Raw genomic sequence first — 15,979 nt, forward strand, 5'->3', positions numbered from 1 at the left:
TCAGCCCTAACAAATCAATACAGTAGTAACAGAAATTCAGGCAGGTGAGGAAATCAGTATTGGAAGGAGCAATTAGCAGCAACATCCCCTACTCAAAAGATTCAACCTAGACACAAAAACTTGAAGCAGAGTTCAGAGTACAAATCATGAAGGGTTGCTCCCCAAGTAAAGTTAAAGCTCAAAAATGCAGTTAAATCAATTTGGGAAACCAGTTTGAACTTACACCATTTTCTCCAGTATTTGCTTTTAAATAACAAGGCATTTTTTTCCCCCACAAATACGTCCAGAAAACGTAGGAGAGACTTAAGGATGCCCAGGTTTGAGGCCTGGTCAAATCAGTTTGGTTTTCTTTTGGTAAGTTCCTCAGTTTTGATATAATACCCTAAATAAGTAGTACGGTACTAAGACTGATACAGAGGAATGTAGAGGGACAACTTGAGGGCAACAGTTTCACTAAGAATTTTCCCAAAGAGGCAACTAAAAAGTCAAAGAAACTAATATTCTATTTCCAAGTTTCTGTGACTTTAAAACATTTCAAAAATGAAGATTTCTTGTGGCCTTTTTAAGAGAATTTTATTTGAGTGGTTCTTACAAAGATTGTTGCAATATGAAAGTCATTTGTTTGATAGAAATATCAAGCTGTCTTGTCAAACACACTGAAGTAACCCAAAAATATATTTCAGAGCTCACAGAGCTTAAAAAGAGCAAAGATTATATGCAACCAGACAAAACCTATTTCTGCATTTCCTATTTCTTGCTCAGACTGCTTTGCTTACCAGACTGTCACTAAACATCTTGAGGAAATGCAGGGATCATTTTGTTTGGAATCTTAGACACACCCGAACACATAATATTTACAAAGAAACTTTTACAGATACATTAATTGAAAAGATACCATCCAGAAATGTAATTTTGAAATCTCCTTTTCTTGCCAGTTGATCAGAATGCAAGATGAGATGTTAATCAAACAGCCCTTTTAGCTGTCTTGAATTTCCATAAACTATGTATTCCAGAAACCTCTGCTAAACCATTAACCAAATATCAACATTAGTGAAATGTAACTGCTGTGTAAAAAGTTAGGCTTCTGAAACATTAAAAACATCATTACATCCCTGTCTGCCTTTTTATGTTAAGCACATTTGTTCCCCTAGAGCTATTCCTATAGATCCTTAATGTAATTTTCTACATGTACATTTAAAAGGCAGAACAAGAGAACAGCTTTGTATACAGTGGGATTTGCTAGTTAGGGAGAATGAGCACACTGCATTCCTGTTAACATTTTTATTTTTTCAAGGTAACAGGAACTGTATACAAATGACAGCAGACCCTTGCCTCTTTATTTTTATCTAAATAAAAGATAACTCAAGATGAATTCTCAAGAAAGAAAAAAAGCTATGTACATAAGGGACTATATTTTCCTTCATCGTCTACTTGGAACCAGTAGTTGTGTTGCTGTCATGGAATCAGGAAAGAGGTTGTGGTAAGTTGGAAGAGGTACATACGCTGCTGTTATCATTTTACCTGTTGAAAGAAACACATATGGTCGTTTAGCTTCTTCACTTAGATTAGACCATTAAAAACAATCACTCAGAAAAAAGGTCAAACTCACCAGCAAACCACCTGCCATGCAATGCATTGACAGCAGCAATGGCTGCAGCAATTGATGGGCACTTCACATACACATTGCCCTAAAATACAACAAAAAAGGTTAAAGGTGTGATATACAACATGGATTCCAATAGGTTTATTCAAGTTACCTATAGAAAAACTGCTCTATAACTTTTCCACTAGCCAATATATATAACCTAGAAATTCACTGAAAATACTTCATCATCCCCAAAACTGGCCTTGTTACTATCTTCTATGATGTGAAAGCTGCTGAAGAATGAAATCAAGGTGCCAGAATTTCATGGCAACCTTTGAACACTAACCAGCAACAATAATGCTACATGATGACCTGAACTATTTTAAAAGTGTCTTTATTTCGTAGGGGGTGTATTTAGTCAGTATGCTAAAGCTTCTCTCAGGAGAAAACAAAAAACCCCAACACGCTCTAAGGAAAAACAGTGATCATAATATGCCCCAAGTGTGTGAAAATTAAGACACAAGAAAGTAACAAAATACCTGAGCTGAATTTTTGTCAACATAAATATGAATAACTCCTCCATGTTTATTACATTCTTCAATCACATCATCTTTAATCTCTGTATCCCATCCAACTTCTTCTTCTCTGTAACGAAGTATTAAATCTATGAGACACTACTCAAACTTATAAAATGATACACATATATTCCAATCTGTCTAAAAAATCTTAAGTGTGTTATTTTAAAAATCATTTGCTTAACATTTAACTGGTTAATTGACATCTTTCAAAGATACTTATACCAAGTTTATCACCATTTCATAGGACTAGGAAAAGTATATTTGTATACTGGTGATACAAATAAATACTGATACAAACTTCACAGAAAACTACTAGATATAAATGGAAAACATAAAATCTACAAAGTTTTCAAATGAATTCCAATCTTACAAACACATTCAAGGGAAATAATTCATAATGTGCAGAAAAATAATTATACTAAAAGGATCAAAATTGTGGCAGTGTTTGAACTATGAAATATGTTGAAAACATGCTAAATGTTAACTTAGACAACTTAAACATTAAAGATTTCACAGCATACCCTTTTGAACTTGACCAAAGTATATTACTTACGTTTGAGGGTTAAACATGTTAGAGAGTTGGAAACACTGTGTTGCAAGAGGTTGAACAGAGGCAGCTGCAGCTAATGCTGAAGCTAAAAAAAAAAAAGAGAAAGGGAGAAATCAGTTTCATGGAAAATGCATCAGAATATCCCTATGAATAAAACAAAGCCCAATATAACCACTGGACCCACAGGGTGAAACTAGGGTAGTCAGTCACTTCACTAATTCACCATATTCAATAATGCTATCAAACATCAGTGTATATAACAATTTAGCTGCCAGAAAGCTAAGGCAACTTAGTATTTGAGACAGCTGATCCTAAGTTGGGACTTTTGTTTTTAGAAGGGAAGTTAAACCTTAAATGTAGTGAAAATTCATTCAATTAGACAAATATCAATAATACAAACAAGAAAATAAAAACAAGACTGATTTCGTAGGACTGCTGGAGTTAATACCCTGAGAAGCAGGGGATGATGCAAATACAATATTAAAATGCCAACTAAATCTATACCATGTTTTATTTCTTATGTTTCTGCCTATGAATATATAGTTACATATTTTCTTTTAAATATATAAACATTATAAAAGGATGAAGTTTTAAAAATAATATACATAAAACCATCCAAGTATTTAAGATTTAACATCTTAGGACTGTAAAACCTACAACATCAAATTAATATTTTTTAAATGATTAGGTCTGTTCTAGCAGGAGAAAACACTAAAAAGAGTAATATGTATCTATAATAGTCATTGTTAAAAATAAAAAACTATTGGACACTAATACTTAGGAGCAAATTTAAACCAATGTTGGTTTTAAGTTTGAAGTGCATTTTCCAAGACAGTTGCTCCATTGCTTTTATGTGACTTAGAAAACATTACCAGTAGCTGTTACAGAACTCACCGTAATCATAATATTTGACCAAATTTCATTCCAATACATAACAATAATAAACAAAGCTATGGATAAAACAGTGCATTAGAAATTATGGTAATTAAAATGAACAATAACCTGAGTAAGTATAAGAAACATTCCACTGAATAAAAACTAGGGCTGTGCATGAAATACATCATAAAAAAGATAGTTTCTGATAGAGTAACAAGTACTTTTTGCTTCTTTATAGTTTACTTCAATAAAGTTTAGTTTACTAAACTTTAGTAAACTAAATAAACTAATACTAATAAACTAACTAATACTAATAAACTAAACTAATAAAGTTTAGTTTACTAAACTTTAGTAAACTTTACTAAACTTTAGTTTAGTAAAGTATAGTTTACTTCAATAAACAAGTATCTGTCTTTCATAAAACTTTGTATGAAAATAAAAATGCTAAGATAACTAACGTCAAATTCTATTGAAGAAAGTTAATGATGCAAGTGTGCTTATATTACAATAAAAAAATGAAGCCCACTGTGTACCTTTATCATAAACAAATGGAATGAAGTATGCTTGGAAAAAACACTAGAAGGTCACTGTATGCTATGAATACTGAAAAATATTAGAAAATATATCATGGAAATATTCCAGCTCAACCTAGATGAATGCAGAACACAATGAATTCAGCATAGAAATATAACTAAGAGGAAAATCCACCAGTTCTACTTTTAAAAATCTGTTAGGAAAAAAAAAAGATTGAGTACAATTGTCTCTTTTGCTGAAAAAATTAAGATACACATTTAATTCCTGACTATCAAGGAACAAGAAAAGACCTTTTTCATACAGAATCATTTACCTAAACGACTTTAAGTATATCCTATAAGATACCAAATTACTGCAACAAAATGCTATATTAAGTGGCAGAGATTTACTTGATAATTGAAAACTAAGAAAATAGCCTATTTTATAAATTGTTTCACAATCTCTGAAATCTGCATGCAATTTAGTTCTGGATAATCTCATTGCTTGGTACTGCTTACACAAATCACTGGAGTTAGTTTTTCCTAACCTTATATTAAGTTCACAGACTCCATGTTCTAAAAGATTTGTCTACCAAAATGACAAGTTTCATTTTCTGACATCTATATAAAATGTACAATCAGAACACAAAGATAGGCATACAAAGTTGAAAATAATTCTAAGCAAGCTATAGCAAAAAAAGCATGGACATTTATCATCTTTATTCATGTAATTGTAATGACTTGGATTAGGCCTTCTGGCTTACTGTTAATGACACTGTATGTCATTCTGACAAAACTGGGCCCAAAATACAAACTACAGTAGTAATTATGATAAAATATATATACACAACTATGTCCTGCTACATTAACATCCACTTCAAAAACAAATAAAAAACTCAACTCACCTTCAGTCTGTTGGGAAAGTCTTGTTTGCAAATCTATAACAAAAGAGAATTCTACAGCTCAGTGCAGGAACAATGAAGAGCCTCAACTAACAGGGTAAATGTCAGGAAAGCATTAATAAAAGAGGACTATGGTAGCAGGGTTTATCAAAATGAACTTATAGTAAAACCTGGCAGCCAAACCTCCTTCCCCATTCCTCATTGACAAGGCTGTGGGGCCTTTTTCTTTCCTCCTATCCTAGGAAACTTATGCCTCTCTATTCCTATTCCTAGAACTCTTCCACATCTCAAAGGCATTCCACTATACTACTCTTCACATGGGAATAATGGGAAATGGGGAAAGGGAAGCACACCGGTCAGAAAAATGCATGAAAACCCTGATCTTGAGAATTCAATTCCAAGTACTTGGGATATTCAACTATTTATTGTTCTATCAGTGTCAGTAAGCATTTTAAACTTTAGAAGTTTATGGTGAAAGAGTAAATACTGCAACAGTACACGTCAAACACTTTCAATAATCTACCGATTAAGTAGTGAAAAACCCCATTCTAACCATATGTATATATTATTTAAGTTCTTTTAAGTTGTCATGTCCAGCCCAGAAGGTGGTAGTTTTATTAGGTCTGATTTCCTGGCCTATTCTGGAAATTTAATGAGGCAGGAATGAAATCTCATCAGATTTACTATATGTAGTACAAGAAAAATCTAACCATCTAGTCTGTATTAAAAATAAACAGAATGGTGATTTCTACCAATATATTTTCTCATATAATCATTAAAATTCTACATGAGAAGGCCAATTAAGAGAAAGCTGCCATCAAGTGAAAGCAGCAGCAAGTGTGAAACGTGAAGAAAATGTCACAGTATCCAAAGGTATCTTGCAGTTTAAAAATTATAGATATATATACAACATAGAAATTGTTTGAATTCAGTAACCTAATTTTCAGTAACACGTGATTCAACTGCAATACTTTATTACCATTTGGGCTTCTTGTTGAGTATACAAAATGATCATAAAACATAGGCAAAAATGAAAAGGGATCTGCAGCCCAAGTCACATGGGGATGTAAGAATACCTGGGTCCTAGGTGCTCAAAACTGGCATCCCAGGGAGCTGAAGAAATGTAACTGGTGTATACTGAAGGAACTTGAAGATATGACCATAGGAACATTGTCAATAAACTTTAAATTATAAAGCAATTTGTCTTTTTTTCCCTAAAATGGGAAAAAATGTATAGGTATCAGAAATCCATGCTATATTAAGTGTATATAAATCAAAATTTCAAAAATGGTTCTTCAGGTCATTTGTAACAAGTTAGGAAACAAAGCATGGGTTTCATACAGATAAGAACTAACTTATCTTAGAAAAGACCCGTTAAACTTCCAGAATAAAGACATGTGGATATAGTGATAGGCCACTCTTGGTTTCAAAAAACAACTTTTAAGAACTTCAGCAACAAGGGCCTCAAATATTGACATCAACACCAGTGATTTATCTTATTTTAACAAGGAATGTGTAAGGTTTTAACGACAGAAGAAAAATACCCAGTTATGTAAATATTTACCTTAAAATAGAGTGCTGATTAGTAATTCAGTAGTAATAGCAATTTACTGGAAGTTTTAAGAAAACAGTACGAAACTTTAAAATCATCTATCAACACTAAAAAGGGGGAATATAACAAATAATTAACTAAATGGCTATTTTAAGCAATCCATGGACATTTAGAATTTTCAGCCTTAATATAAACTACCCAGTTAAGTGTGCCCAGGGAAGTACAGTCATTCTTCATTCATCGTAAGAGAAATAATGGCTTAGGGAAGTAATAATGTCTAACACTGAAAAACTATAGGCGAAGATATGTTTACAAACCAAATCAACACATTTGATACAGCAGCCAGGATATAACAGAAGATTGTTTAGAAATGAATCATATGTATTTGTATTAAATCCCTAAAGGCACCAGCCTCTAGTGAAATATCTAGAATATGGTAAACACTCTAGCATTTTTCTAAATTATTGAAAGAATGACCTGAACAATGGGAAGCAACACACGGATACAGTTTTCAGGTAAAATAGTTAACTGTCAAACCAGAGACTAGGATATATTTCTGAAGTGATGGGTTTCCTTTCGTATCTTCAATTACAGTACGTGACATTCTATGACTACGTGTTCACTGCAAAGAAATTAAATGTCTAATACTTGTTTAAATCAAAACCATAATTTATTCATAAATACAGAAATGCATTAATAGTTATAACTCTCCTTCTCATATGAATACACTAACATGATTGTCAGTAATTTTAAAGAACTACCTATCAGATTTCAAAATATATCGGTTTGAAAGGAAGCACAAGACCCTAAAGTACTCACAAACTTTCGAATAGTCACTAAAAAAAGGAAAACACAGAAGTGCTCCCTATAAAGAATAATGCAGATGCAGAAACGATCCTCTCTATTAATGGCTTTTCAATTGAAAAGGAAATCATGAAGCAACCACACAGAACTTTTTATATATTCAGCTGCAGTACCATGATCTTATATTGCCATACTTTCTTGGGTTAGTGTTTCTTGTCATCTAAAGTACAAACTACAAACGGTTCTTCTCAGATATTCTAAAAGCAAGACTTCAACATCTCAAAATTTAATACTATCCTAGCTCATAGATTTGGGTTAATTTCAAGTACCTGAGCCACAAAAGAGAAGAAAACAATGTGATTCATAAACTAAACCCATTGTTACATAATCGTAAGAAACTATCAATTCTCTCCCTCTTTTCCTCACCTCTCCAGGCACTTCATTCTATAACTCAAAATCTCAAAATACAGTTGACCTTTGAACAACTTGGGGATTAGGGACACCAACCATCTGAGCAGTTGAAAACCCATACGTAACTTATAGTAGACCCTCTATATCCTTAGTCCTTCCAAATTCATGGATTTAACCATGTGGTATTTACAACTGAAAAAAATCCATGTGTAAGTAAAACCCTTGCAGTTCAAACGCATGTTGTTCAAGGATCAACTGTAGTATGTTCTAATTAGGAAAGCAGTATTCTCTGCACTCTTTAACACTGTAATTATTTTAAATAAAGCTTGATTCAAAGGCCTGTGGTAGCTTTCCAAACAAAAACATTACAGAAACTATTTTTCCTTTGAAACAATATAAACTTTTTGGTCTTCAATACAAGTGACAGATTTAAAGAGACTTAACAACTTACAGGGACTTCCCTGGTGGTCCAATGGTAAAAGAATCCGCCTTATAGTGCAGGGGACACGGGTAAGATCCCTAGTCAGGGAACTAAGATCCCACATGCCACGTGGCAACTAAGCCCACGCGCCTCAACTACTGAGCTCGCATGCTGCAAGCTACAGAGCCCACACACCCTGACACCTGCACACCACAACTAGAGAGAAAACCCGCATGCCACAACTAGAGAGGAGCCCACGTGCTGCAACAAAAGATCCCGTATGTCGCAACTAAGACCTGATGCAGCCAAAAAAATCAATCAATCAATCAAAACAAACCCAAAATACAACAGCAATTTCAACTAAAAATTGGTATGCAGGGTTCAAAAATACCCTGACAGTTTATTATGAGTGGATAATTATGTCCTGTATCACCACTTCCTTACATGAACTCTTGAAATCTGTAAGTTAAAAGTACTTGATGAATTGAATTCTCAGTAAGTCCTTTTAAATGCAAAAATTTGGCAAATTTTCGAATTAGGTGAAAAAACAATGATTTCAAATAGAAAAGATTCAATTCCTACCTGCCACAGCACCAAATGCCAGAGAGCCACTCATTTGCAAAGCCTGCTGTGCTGCTGGTGGGATCTGCAAGCCTGTACCTGTAAAAGAATAGGTCTTAACGTCCCTGCTTTAAGAGTGGGAAAATCCTAGTTTTCTGGTTGCTTAATACGAAAGTCACTTCATTAAAACAAATTACAGTGGTCTTTGGTAGCAGGGCAGGTGAGATTTTCCAGGATCTCCTCGGGTATCAAAATCCACAAATGCTCAAGTCCCTCATATAAAGTGGCGTGATACAGTCTGCCCTCCGTACTCAGATGCAGAACTCACAGATATGGGAGGCCAACTGTACAGGCAGGACATAGTATTAAGCACTGCAACTAAATTTATTCTGAAGTATGAGGATATAATAGAAAGCAAAAGAAATCCTGTAACATATGCTGTGGTACTCAAAAAGCACCATCATAAAGTAGATTCCATTATAATTAAGGCAATGAATTTCACCTATGAAACCACATGTGCCGCCCAAGGATAACAGTCAACACCAAAATAAGAAAAAATAATTTTCCATTTATTTGTCTGCATGGTTACCTTTCTCATTACGGTATCAACAAATCATTCACAACACTAGGATAAACTTACCCTCTGCGAGTCTAGCCATTAACTGGAGACGACCAGTTGTTCCCAAGTCAATTCCAGTCCTTTCCAGTTCATCACTGTCCAAAAATGAGCTAGCACTGGAAGCATCAGTACGTTCAGTAACATGACCAACTTTCATCGGCCTTCCTGCTAGCTCAAATCCATTAAGTTGTTCCAAAGCTTTCTTGGCACATTCTGAATCAGAAAACTATACAATTGAGAGGGGGATAAAAAGTCCAGCAATTATTTACATATGCAAGGTAAAGAAACCCTTACTTATTAAAGCTAGTATATTCAATAATTACATCTGCAAGGATGATAAAGTAACAAGTTCAAGCTATAAGTAATATAACCTAAATTATCAGACCACCAACGTTTATGCATATTAGATTTATTAATGTGGTGGTTTAAAGGGCAAGACATTATCAAGTAATGACACCTGTCTTTGGGAATAAAGAATCTCAGTAACAAAATGTGAAAAGTAGTTTTTCAAACATCAAAACCCTTTTTAATATGCTGGAATAAATTAAAATGTTGCTTCTTTTCTCTCTTAAAAGTACACTATTCAGGAAAATTAAAAGTTCAACTCGGGCTTCCCTGGTGGTCCAGTGGTTAAGACTCTGCACTTCCACTGCAGGGGCATGGGTTCCATCCCTGGTCAGGGAACTAAGATCCCACATACCACAATGCAGTCAAAATAAATAAATAAAAAAGAAAAAGAAAAAAAGTTCAACTCAGGTTTTTAATACAAAACTTAATTTTTAATACAAAATTCTGAGTCATTGTTTTATTGCCAGTTAAGTATTAGTCTTAATTTCAGGATGCAGACACAATAAAACTTTAATTCACACAATCTGGTTTTAATATAATGGAAGAACGGGCTATATTCTAATTCCACAGCTTCATCTTTCATCAGAATGTTGAATTGTTTAAAAATAATTTTTTTCCATTATTGAGATGGGAACAATTACAGATAGTAGTTACAAAATATAAAAACATTTACACACACAACAGAACCATGTAGATTTACATGATCTTGCTTTAAAAAATATATTTCTTTATTTATTTGACTGCACCAAGCCTTAGTTGTGGTAGGCGGGATCTTCGTTGCCACATGCAGGAGCTTTGTTGTAGTATGCGCACTCTTAGTTGTGGCATGTGGGCTCTAGTTCCCTGACCAGGGATCAAACCCTGGGGCCCCTGCATTGGGAGCTCGGAGTCTTAGCCACTGGACCACCAGGAAAGTCCCTACATAATCTAGCTTTGCATACAAATCAGTAAATCATAGGAAATAGTTCATACTTGATTTATGTTAAAAAATTAAAATGCTCTGCAAAATGTCTTCATTGTTTACATGACATTTAGTAGTGTTCTAGTGAAAATATGGCCAGTGAGCAAATATTCAAGCACTAAATCTAGCACATAGAACACTAAATACTTTAGACAGTAGGAGAAAATATTTGTAAGTTGCATGTAAAATCCCTTGAACACCTTTTTTTGGGGGGAAGGGGAGATCATGCTAATGTTACTAGTAACAAATTAGCATGTTGGTGTTTTATAACTTTTTTCTTTTCACCAACACACACTGAGGGAGATAAAATCCCACTGAACGGTGGAACGTATTATCACTACAGAATAGGTTTCAATTTTATCTAAATTTGGTTATAAGACACAATTGTAATTTCTTGATAAAATCTGGGATCTCTATATTTTTAAAATTTTTTTGTGTATAATGGCAGCAATGGTGACAACTATCTGTATTTTAAACTAAAAATGTGTTTCCAGCACTTTCCAAGGTTAAAAAATAATTTGAAAAACTGTTCTCATGTAACTGGATTGCATCATGAACATTAATATTTACTTTTAAAAGGGCACCTCCATTCACAATTATTCACAATTATTCCAAGCTGCCACTTCATACCCTATTCAGGCACTGGGCTTCAACGGTCAGCTACAAACACTTTTAATAAGGCAATCCTGGTCATGGTTGTCCGACGTGTCCATATAAAAAGTAAGAGAATTCCAAGAGACCTTTATGCAACTAACATCCTGTGTCACAAAAGAGACTGAAGAAATCCTAAAGGAGTGAATGACTTCAATTACATGAACAGTTGGCTAACCAAACTGACCATAAACAGAATGATAGCAAACTGCTTTAAGTTTCACATTTGGTGGACACCTTTAGCTACTAAGAATTGGCTACTAACAGCAAAATAAGTTAAACCACTTGAAAATATTAACCTTACCTCCTTCCCCACTATCAATAACCAATAAAGCTTTACACTACGCTATTCAAATCAAAAACTTTTAAGTCATGTTAATCATGGTTAATTGCTTACCGTAATAAATCCATAACCCTTGGATCGACCTGTTTCACTGTCCATCATGAGCTGGATACTTTCAATCTAAAAATGAAAACCACTATTATTATTTATATAAATGAAAAAGGGGTGCAAAAGTGTTTTACCCCTTGAAACATGATTTTAAAATGGCTCCCCCTAAAACATAATAGAAAACATATCACAATCCCTCATACCCAAAAAATCTTTCTAGAGGCCGAGGAACTTCCTAAACACGAAGTTATGCACTGGGGAGTCTTTTGCATCAAAACCCACTAAAAATCTTAAATCCTTTGCAGAATACAATGTTAAAAACTAAATCAATCTTTTTTCTTCCCCTTTGCTAAAATACACCAAATGTTAATTCTCAATTATGCCAGACACAATAAATTGCCTGAAATGTTGGAATAACTAAGAACAATGGGATGTGGCTGATGGTTGCACAACACTGTGAATATGCTACAAAGCAATGATTGTTCACCTTAACTGAGGGAACTGTATTTACTACATCACAATATCCCAACAAACTCGGTCATACAAAGGAAGCATGAACAATTAAAAAACAGCACCCACATATTATATTTCATGTTCTGGTTGTTTCAAGAACGTATTCATTTTGTAATGACTGACCAACTCATACAATTATGATTTGTGCACCATTAATATGTGTATATTTCCAATAAATATAAAGCACCCACAAAATTCAACACCCCAACTTTATCATTGACACATAAAACAGTTTAACGAAGGGGTTGAGTGGGGTAGTGAAAGAAAACAACGAAATGTATATCCAAGGGCCATAAAGATTAAGTAGTGGACAAGGTACGACAGGAACCAAGCTTTTTATTCATGGCCACACAATGAATTTTTTAAACCAGAGCACAGCCTACTAGTAACATTTATTCTAACATCTCTTCTAAAATGAGGAGAATTAGACTTACCCTGGTGATTCTTTTGAAAAAAATGCATAAAAAAATCAAATTACTATGTTGTGTACCAGGAACTATTAGTGTTGCAATTCAACTGTACTTCAAAAACAGACTCATGGAAAAAAAGATCAGATTTATGGCTAACAGAGAGGTGAGGTGTCGGGGGTGGAGGGCGGAGGGAAGAGTTAGATGAAAGTAGTCTAAAGGTACAAACTTCCAGTTATAAATCAGTACTAGGGATGTAGTGTATCACCACACTGCTGTATACCATAAATTAAGGCTCAAGAGTAAATCCTAAACGTTCTCGTCACAAAGGAAAAAAATTTGTTATCTATTTCTTTAATGTTGTATCTGTATGAGATGACAGATGTTCACTAAACCTATTGTAATAATTTCATGATGCATGTAAGTTTAATCACTATGTTGTACACCTTAAGCTTAGACAATGCTGTGTCAATTTTATCTCAATAAAAAAAAAAAAAAAGAAAAACCTTTTCCTCAGCTTCCGCTAAGGTGCTCAGTCCTTCCGAGGAAGCTAAGGCCGCGTTGGGGTGAGGCCCTCACTTCATCCAGCAACTAGCACCGTGCCCGGCAGACCCTGCCTAGCCCTCGCCCGCACCGTCTCGGAGCTCGCCTACATCTACTCGGCCCTCATCCTACACGACGATGAGTTGACAGTCACGGAGGATAAGATCAATGCCCTCATTAAAGCAGCCGATGTAAATGTTGAACCTTTCTGGCCAGGCTTGTTTGCAAAGGCTTTGGCCAATGTCAACATCGGGAGCCTCATCTGCAATGTGGGGGCAGGTGGACCTGCCCCAGCAGCTGGTGCTACACCAGCAGGAGGTCCTGCCCCCTCCACCACTGCTGCCCCAGCTGAGAAGAAAGTGGAAGCAAAGAAAGAGAAATCTGAAGAGTCTGATGATGACATGAGCTTTGGTCTTTTTGACTAAACCTCTTTAGTAGCACGTTCAATAAAAATCTGAGTTCTTTAAAAAAACAAAAAAAAAAAAAAAGAGGACTAAATGGGCATAAACAGTCTAATTCTAATTCCTTACATATTAAGTACAGAGAAGCTTATATACCCTTAAATTTTCAGTAAGAAATACTATCCTAAGAAAGAAACCAAGAAAAAAAAATCTCTTGCTCCAATGCACAATACATTTTATCATTCAGGTCGATTTTTTAATAATTGAAGCTAATACTATGCATTTCACTGTAGCATTACAAATGTTGACAGATTCTGTCTTCAAATGCTATCTTCAGGGAAACTATCTTGATCTAAGTTGTCTCAAAAACTTTATAGAACCACTCCAATCCTAACATTAATCTCTTAGAAACATGACAAAGCAAATAAATTATTGTGCAGTTACATTTGTTTCAAGATTTAGGATCCACTAAAAAACTTGGGACTTACCCTTCCAAAAGGCTCAAAGATCCCCCGAAGCATGTCTTCAGTTATGTTAAAGTGTAACGAGCCCACATAGAGCCTCATAGGTCCAGCACTTCCCTTTTGTAGATTGTTTGCCATCGCTGCAGCTCTGTTTTTTTCTGCCTACAAGTTAGTTAAGACAACACATAAGGCACATCACACATCCACTTAAGAATGAATAAATACCATTTTGAGCAGAGTAGCAAATCCCACTCATACCTTAGGTTTGCTTAATGACAACTGATATCAAATTATGCTAAGTGTAAGTCATACATAAAAGAATATAGGGGACTTCCCTGGTGGCGCAGTGGTTAAGAATCCACCTGCCACTGCAGGGAACACGGGTTCGAGCCCTGGTCCAGGAAGATCCCACATGCCACGGAGCAGCTAAGCCCATGCGCCACAACTACTGAGCCACTGCTCTAGAGCCTGCGAGCCATAACTACTGAGCCCACGTGCCACAACTACTGAAGCCAGAGCACCTAGAGCCTGTGCTCCGCAACAAGAGAACCCACCGCAATGAGAAGCCCGCGCACCACAACCAAGAGTAGCCTCCGCTAACCGCAACTAGAGAAAGCCTGCACACAGCAACAAAGACCCAATGCAGCCAAAATTAAATAATAAAATTTTTTAAAAAATTAAAAAAAACCCTACATTATGCCAGTCTAAAGCAGCATCCTGGTAACAGATATGCCAAATGTGGAAATACAAGATTATCTCCTGGAAGTGTTAAATACACTCATTATTCATGTGCTCTCAATATCACTGTTACTCAACGTACAGTACACCAACTGACTGTCCATCTTAAAAGGATTAACATCAATATAAATCAAACCAAGTAAACCATTCAGTTCAGCAGTCATTTTTTCCCATACCAAGTACTTCTCAAAGGAAACAGTTCTCAATTTATACTCTAACACAAACTCCTTTAACAAACTGGGGCATAATAGGAGGTTAAAGTTAAATGAATTCAAAATCTCATTTATCAATGTGATTCTTCTGAGCCCTTTGCCAGGCCAACGTACACACTATTAGGTTTGTCCTCCATCATGGGAAATGAATTGAGCAATGATTCCCCCCAGCCTGCTTCCTAACAATTCTTTTCTTACTGTGACATATGATCAAATGATAAGTACCCAATATTACATACTGCTAAAACACTATGTAGGACCTACCATCGTCTTTTAGAGATAGAAGGTAGTAATCTGACCACAGTTACAGCTTAACAGTGAAACTGGAATTTCACTTAAGATCTGGTTACAAATTTTGTGCCTAACTACAAAATGATGTAAAAGCTTGATGAGTAACCAGATTTTTCAGGAGTTGTAAGGAGTATTTGTTTCAGGGGTTTGAAAAGGAACGAACATAACAACTGTTATTTTGTATTGCTCAAAAAATATTCTTTAAATCCTCAGGAATTCCCTGGCAGTCCAGTGGTTAGAACTCGGCGCTTTTGCCACTGCCATGGCCCGGGTTCAACCCCTTGTGGGGGAACTAAGATCCCACAAGCCGCTCAGCAAGGCCAAAAATAAATTCTTTAAATCCTATATTCTCCATTTAAAAAATCTAAGTTATCAGGTAGTCACAGAAATCAACTTGTTTCTTAGTACAAAAAGGTACTGATGAAAAATCAAAAAACTACTTTCACGTTAATATACTCAATAAAGGGGCTTCCCTGGTGGCGCAGTGGTTGAGAGCCGATGCAGGGGACACGGGTTCGTGCCCCGGTCCGGGAAGATCCCACATGCCACGGAGCGGCTGGGCCCATGAGCCATGGCCGCTGAGCCTGAGCGTCTGGAGCCTGTGCTCCGCAACGGTAGAGGCCACAACAGTGAGAGGCCCGCGTACCACAAAAATATATATATATATATACTCAGTAGAATGATATAT

At 35.4% G+C, this 15,979-nt stretch overlaps 1 protein-coding gene and 1 pseudogene across 10 annotated transcripts in view; one reads left to right on the forward strand and one right to left on the reverse strand.

The window, feature by feature from the left end:
• Positions 1–547: 547 nt before the first annotated feature.
• RBM39 (RNA binding motif protein 39) overlaps positions 548–15,979 on the reverse strand; it is a 30,593-nt gene continuing 15,161 nt past the window's right edge. For 8 of the 10 annotated variants that reach the window (XM_067707977.1, XM_067707972.1, XM_067707973.1 and 5 more), the window contains 9 exons: positions 14,075–14,212; positions 11,729–11,794; positions 9,393–9,597; positions 8,774–8,851; positions 5,007–5,057; positions 2,717–2,798; positions 2,125–2,230; positions 1,610–1,688; positions 548–1,521 (listed from right to left, as the gene is read on the reverse strand). In XM_067707977.1, coding sequence (XP_067564078.1) covers positions 1,421–1,521; positions 1,610–1,688; positions 2,125–2,230; positions 2,717–2,798; positions 5,007–5,057; positions 8,774–8,851; positions 9,393–9,597; positions 11,729–11,794; positions 14,075–14,212 — 906 coding nt within the window. In that variant the 3' untranslated portion in view covers positions 548–1,420. The remainder of the gene's footprint in view (positions 1,522–1,609; positions 1,689–2,124; positions 2,231–2,716; positions 2,799–5,006; positions 5,058–8,773; positions 8,852–9,392; positions 9,598–11,728; positions 11,795–14,074; positions 14,213–15,979) is intronic. The other 2 variants (XM_067707981.1, XM_067707976.1) reach the window with 1 other exon arrangement.
• Positions 12,163–13,763, forward strand: LOC137206502 (large ribosomal subunit protein P1 pseudogene; annotated as a pseudogene).

This window comes from Pseudorca crassidens, chromosome 15 (assembly GCF_039906515.1).
Source record: "Pseudorca crassidens isolate mPseCra1 chromosome 15, mPseCra1.hap1, whole genome shotgun sequence".
NCBI lineage: Eukaryota > Metazoa > Chordata > Mammalia > Artiodactyla > Delphinidae > Pseudorca > Pseudorca crassidens.